This window comes from Vigna unguiculata, chromosome 3 (assembly GCF_037176805.1).
Source record: "Vigna unguiculata cultivar grain cowpea cultivar isolate G323 ecotype 2 chromosome 3, ASM3717680v1, whole genome shotgun sequence".
Taxonomy (NCBI): domain Eukaryota; kingdom Viridiplantae; phylum Streptophyta; class Magnoliopsida; order Fabales; family Fabaceae; genus Vigna; species Vigna unguiculata.
This window is the reverse complement of record NC_140794.1, coordinates 54,841,080-54,847,005: the sequence shown is the minus strand read 5'-3', so window position 1 is coordinate 54,847,005 and position 5,926 is coordinate 54,841,080. Positions and strand designations below refer to the sequence as shown.

The 5,926-nt window shown below is 35.0% G+C and overlaps 1 protein-coding gene across 2 annotated transcripts; it reads left to right on the top strand.

Annotated features, from left to right (window-relative positions):
- The first annotated feature begins 2,529 nt into the window (after nucleotides 1–2,529).
- On the top strand, nucleotides 2,530–5,626 carry LOC114176400 (MYB-like transcription factor ODO1). 2 transcript variants are annotated; one of them, XM_085671043.1, is made up of 3 exons: nucleotides 2,530–2,869; nucleotides 3,217–3,501; nucleotides 4,263–5,626. In XM_085671043.1, the coding sequence occupies exons 2-3, from the start codon at nucleotides 3,239–3,241 to the stop codon at nucleotides 4,813–4,815; spliced, it is 816 nt and encodes a 271-aa protein (XP_085527169.1). In that variant the 5' UTR covers nucleotides 2,530–2,869; nucleotides 3,217–3,238; the 3' UTR covers nucleotides 4,816–5,626. The 2 variants fall into 2 exon arrangements, with proteins under 2 accessions (XP_085527169.1, XP_027917244.2); XM_028061443.2 differs by lacking the exon at nucleotides 2,530–2,869 and having other exon boundaries at nucleotides 2,939–3,501.
- The last annotated feature ends 300 nt before the right edge of the window (nucleotides 5,627–5,926 follow it).

The following is a 5,926-nucleotide window of genomic DNA, read 5'->3' as shown; positions in this document are numbered from 1 at the left end:
ATTTAAATACGATTTTGTACACGTAGCCATCTAAAACGGATATTTGGATAACGTAGCTTGAATTTCTCTACGATGAGTTTTTATTTTTATTTTTAATATAATTAATGATAGCACAATGATGAAATCACATATTACAATTATTTTAATTGCGTTAGATAAAATAGTTACAAGGAAATCATTGGTGGTGAAACTCGAAATTTGGCAAATTTGACTTGTGCAAATTGACGGTTCCGTCACGAGTTGAACCCATCATGATTTTTAAGATAATAAGAATGGAATTTTGGTTATGACATGCATACATAAGCAATGAAGGCCTACAAGTCAAGAGACAGAAACTTTTGGTTGGTAACTGCTCCGACCTGTGCCGTGTGGGTGATCTAATAAAATGTTATGTAGAAAGTCTCTCCATCACTATCATCATACGAAAATGCATAAATTATCCTGCGTTATTCATTCAAACAATACTTTACAATCTCAGTGTATGTGTAGCTTGACAAAATTTACTCATAAGAAAAAAGCGTAGATGGAATAAGTTAATGTTATTATTAAAAAGTTGACTTTAAACCTAATTAACCCTACACAAAACTGACTTATAAGGTGAGATCTACACTCACTTATATATTTTTAAAATGCCTTAAAAGTGGACTTTAAGCGTAATCAATTCTATACAAAATTGACCTGTAAGGTGATGTTTATAACACTCAATTATATATTTAAAATGTCTTACTTCTAACCAACGTGAAACTTTCAACACACCTTTTAATTATGACTCTGATACTATATTAAGGAGTGAACTTTAAGCTTAACTCAACCCTACAAAATCGACTTATAAGGTAAGCTTTGCACTCACCTATATAGTCTTAAATTGTCTTATCTCTAACTTATTGAAACTTTCAACTATTGCCTTAACAAAATATTTTATTATCAGATGAATTTGATTTCTACATTTCTTTTGGATGATTTAGGGTCTACGAGGAAGGAAATGAGCTGAATTGGTTGGAATTAAATACGATTGTTTTAAATTACCCTTGTTGTATGGTCCACAAGGATTTCTTTCTTCTCTTCGACAAGATTTGGACTAAAAGTCCGTCTGACTTTCTTGCTTTCTCCAAAATGTTCTTTTTTTTTTTTTCTTAAAGTACTAACAAATAAGAATGTAGAAATAAAAAATCGAATCGCAGGGGAGAAATAAAGCTAAGCGCATAACCCAAGATCATAAAACACGTTGCAAACGACACTTACTTTTTAAAGTTACAAATCCACTATGAATCATGTATTTAATTGATTATGCACCTTCAAATATTACATATAATTATGATAGGGTTACATGATTTGAGCATGTATGATCGTACTCGAGTATATAGATCTAATTAAAATATATTTGATTATACACTCGTTTTAAACGCAAAACCAATGAAAATATGATCCTAAGGAAAGCGACCTTCATGTTTAATATAGAATTAATCAACTTAATATTTATTTACTTTCATATATAAACTATTTTCTACTTTAAAGTGATATAGTGCTTACAAGTGGTATAAACCAAGAGTGTGCATAAAATATCTCTTGACCAGGATTCAGCGACGTGTATAATTATGCCAATTTACTTGTTTGTGAGTATGTTACTCCTTTTATTAATGGTTAAGTAAACTCTAGCAGTGCATTTGTATTAAAAAAAGGAAACGTATTTGAATGAATGCCAAATCGATGAACCAATCTGAGACGAAGCTGATCTGAAAATGGAACGATCTAGAAATAATTTGGCGTAGGTAGACGAAGTTCATGTTCAATCCGTGTCAAAGATACCCAACCCTGATTGTCATCGAACTTCGTACATATTCTCCGGCTAATCCTATATATCTGGCTTACGTTTGAAGTATTACGATTCATGAATGAATTAGAGTGTTTAATAAAATCTGTTATTTGTCGAGTCTATTATTTTATTTGTTATTAAATTATTATTATACTATCTATTAATTATTAATCTCTGCATAATCAACTTTATTTTTATTTTGAGATGGTTTTTCATGACCGTATCAGTTAGTCTTTTCTCTTCCATGGTTCAGTTTTAACAAGGAATCGTATCTACGTTCCTTCTTCTGTTCCCATTTTATTGTTCATTCCCAAATGTGACTCTAAAGCGCCCTCTATCTGTTCGATGAAATAAAAATAGACGGGCAAATGTAAGTAGTTGACCCGAATTCTATCTGATCAGAGAAATTGAAAGGAAATAACCATTGATACAGCATTAGTCCATCATTCCTTATAGTTTGCATTTTGCTTCAACTAGCAACCGAACACTACCTAAATCCATCAATGCTTTCTCATTGGGATGTCAATGTCTATCCCCTCTTAACAAATATGCAAGATCTATATCTCTTCGTAGGTGTGACTTGTAAAATTATTCCTGAGCCCCTATAGTCATAATTCCAAATATGGTGAAGTCGTGGCCTATTGGACCGGTTCTACAATTGGTTACGCATATAAATGTTTGTCTGGATAAATTTTCGTAACTTGCATTAATGATAGTTTGTTCCATGGACAGGAGTGAGGCGGGAGTTAGAACTTACTGGGGAGAAAACAAAGTTGTGGCTTTGAAATCTCCGGAGATCGTTGTCCACTCTAGTACTTAGAATCAAGGAAACCTAGTTGCTCCAAACAGACCCTATTTGATGCGATGATCCTGCAGCGTTGGATCGGTTTTCTTTGATCACATCAAAGAACTAGAGTTTGAAGACTTATAGCAATCGCCCTCACCGTACCACAAACTGAAGCTAAGGGACACGTAAACGTGGTGATGACGAAATGGTGGAGTAAGAGTGAAATCAGGGCAGTGGATTTGCATTTCGTAATGGAAAATTTTGAAGAGGTATAATTATTTTACACATTATTTTAATACTTGTTTGGGATGCTTACATATAGTTCTGCCTTTGGGTCACCCATCTTTCAGCGTCACCCATTTTGTGTAGCTAAAAACACCAGAAAACCCCGTATTAGTTCCCACGTAGCTTTCACAACCCATGGTGGAGCCCTCAACCTTCTCCTGTTTAACCCTGCCTCCTCCTGAGACCCCCTCTGTTTTTTAATTTTCTCTGGATGCATGATTTTATTGCACATATATGTAATTAATAATTTAGGCAAGAAAGGGAGAGGGCTTTATATAAAGGTGGGTGGGGAGTGGGGCTTTTGGGTCATTACTCATTACAAGCTTGGTAGTGTTGTTGTTTGTGCTAGTGGTATGGGGAGGCAACCCTGCTGTGACAAACTTGGGGTGAAGAAAGGTCCATGGACTGCAGAGGAAGACAAGAAGCTCATCAACTTCATTCTCACCAATGGCCAGTGTTGTTGGCGTGCTGTGCCAAAGCTTGCTGGCCTTAGGCGTTGTGGCAAGAGTTGTCGCCTTCGTTGGACTAATTATCTTCGCCCAGACTTGAAGAGAGGACTCCTCACACAAGCAGAGGAGCAACTTGTTATTGATCTCCATGCCCGTCTTGGCAACAGGTATTTTATCTTTCACAATGCATTGCCTTCTCTTTCTCAATAATTCTTACATCACCACACTTTTTACAATTACTAAACTACTTTTACCATGGATTTTGTTTGCTTATTTATTATTTTATTACATCTTCGACCGTCCCTGTAGACAATGCATTCACCAAGAACATCATGGATTTTCCCTTTGTTCAACAGCTAAACATCCCTGTTCATTATCTGATTTTTTTTCCGAAAGTATATTGGAAGGCACTTAGTCCATAACTACTGTGACTTAAAGTCTAAACCATTAATAATGTTGAAGAAGGCAAACGCATTTAAAACCTTGTTTTTAAACAAAGGCTACTTGAGGCTGAAGCAATTGAATCCTTGCCTGGTTTACTAGTAGATATGTTTTGACATATTTATAACATTTCAACATAGTAATAGCATCTTTCTATTCTCAAACTCTCAAACACTGTTTACTTTGCGTGGTGTGTGTGAATTGTCCGTACATGCATACCAAATGGTAGGTAAGAATTTGGAAAGCAGCACTTCATTGACCTGCGTAAGTAATGTTCAAGCTCACATATTTGGAACTGATATTCATGGTTGAAGAATGCTAAAATTTAGTCATGAGTTAGAATGCAAATTGCAAGATAAATGACGGTGATCCAGTTTAAGCTGTTGATATTACCTAAAGTAATTACATGTTGGATATGATTGGCACATGTCTTTGCGAAAAGCATCCACATCAATGAATTTTGATATATGGTTGATTGGTGTCTCAGGTGGTCCAAAATTGCTGCCAGGTTACCCGGAAGAACAGACAACGAGATTAAAAATCATTGGAACACACATATCAAGAAAAAACTCCTGAAAATGGGTATTGATCCCGTTACTCATGAACCTCTGAATAAACAAGCAACATCTCAGGATAGTTCACCCTCCCCTTCAGAGCATTTACCACAACCTGAGAATAACCTCGATCAGGTGAAGGAAACTGATGTGGTTCTCAACTCAGAGGAGAATTCAAGTTCATCCCAAGCTGAAAATTCTTCTGGGGATGACTCACTTTTGCTAGATAGCATTTGCAGTGACGATTCTCTGTTAAACACCCTGTGGCTGGATGAAACTCCTCTGATGGAAGCATTATGGGACACAACACCCAAACTAGAGAATAATACTAATAGTAACATGGGTTTGGTACCATCTTGGGAGGACAATTGTGCTTGGTTATTGGACTGTCAGGACTTCGGTATTCACGATTTTGGGTTTAACTGTTTCAACGAGATAGAGTCAAACGCACTGCATACCATAGAAATGAAGGACGAGGAGCATTAACTACACGCATGCAACAGTAGATCTGGTGAAGGGATTAATCCTCTACGAAACAAAACAATCAGGGTAAAATATCAAATCTATTAATGTGACAAAATACCACGGGCTCAAATTTATGTTCTTGGTGTTCAATTTTATCTACCTAGTATTTTGCTGAATTTTCTCAGAAGGTGGAAGGTGAACGTTTCCTCTTGTGAGGTTCCTCGCCAACCAAATCACAAAATTGATGGCAAACCAAAACCAAATCATCGAAATGCCACAGTACATATATACGTACATGAGCATTTTCAACTCAGTTATTTAGAAAAAGAATCATCAATAAAAACATTATTTTAATATAGATTTTACAAACATGATTTCTTTAAAATTGAAAAAAGTTTATTGGTAACTTTTTTCGGTTTTGAGAAAGCCATAGTCATGAAATTTGATTAAAATATTCTTTTTATTGTGTAAGAAGTTTTCATTTGAGATAATGGAAGTGATGTATTTATGTGTATGATAGGCACAACACAAAGGGTAAATGTCTAGTGAGTTGGGAAACATATTGTACAAAGAAGTCTACTTTGAAAATAATGATAAACTTTTTGTGATTACAAGTTCAGTTGTATTCTTTCATTTCCTGTTTTCTGTCGCATTAGAAATAGATAGATAGAGGAAAGAGAAGTCAGAGAAGTAAGAGGTAGAGATTATTAATAACCACCAACTTTGAGCCACAGGTGGGACAATGAGTGGCATGGAAGAATTCCACATGATTTGGGTGTTGTTTTTCAATCGATATTTGAGTATATCTTGATCAACTTTTACTGTATTATTATTAAGTTGAATCATCAATTTTAATGAAGAACTAATATCTGGACCACTGTAGTAAGTTTTATCCAATAATATTTTGCTATTTATCTGATGAAGAAGCACAAATAACTCCTTTTTTCTGTGTCCCCCACACCGCACCTTTTGTTGTTCAACTCCGGTATTATTTTGCTGTCAAAGCTTTCATCGCATCAGAATATTTAATAGCAAAAAAATGCCACTGTACATTTTAGTTTAGAAATATCATGTCCATCTTTGTGAAACACCTATTATTAGTGCATGATTGTTTGTTTTTTTAAGTAATAAT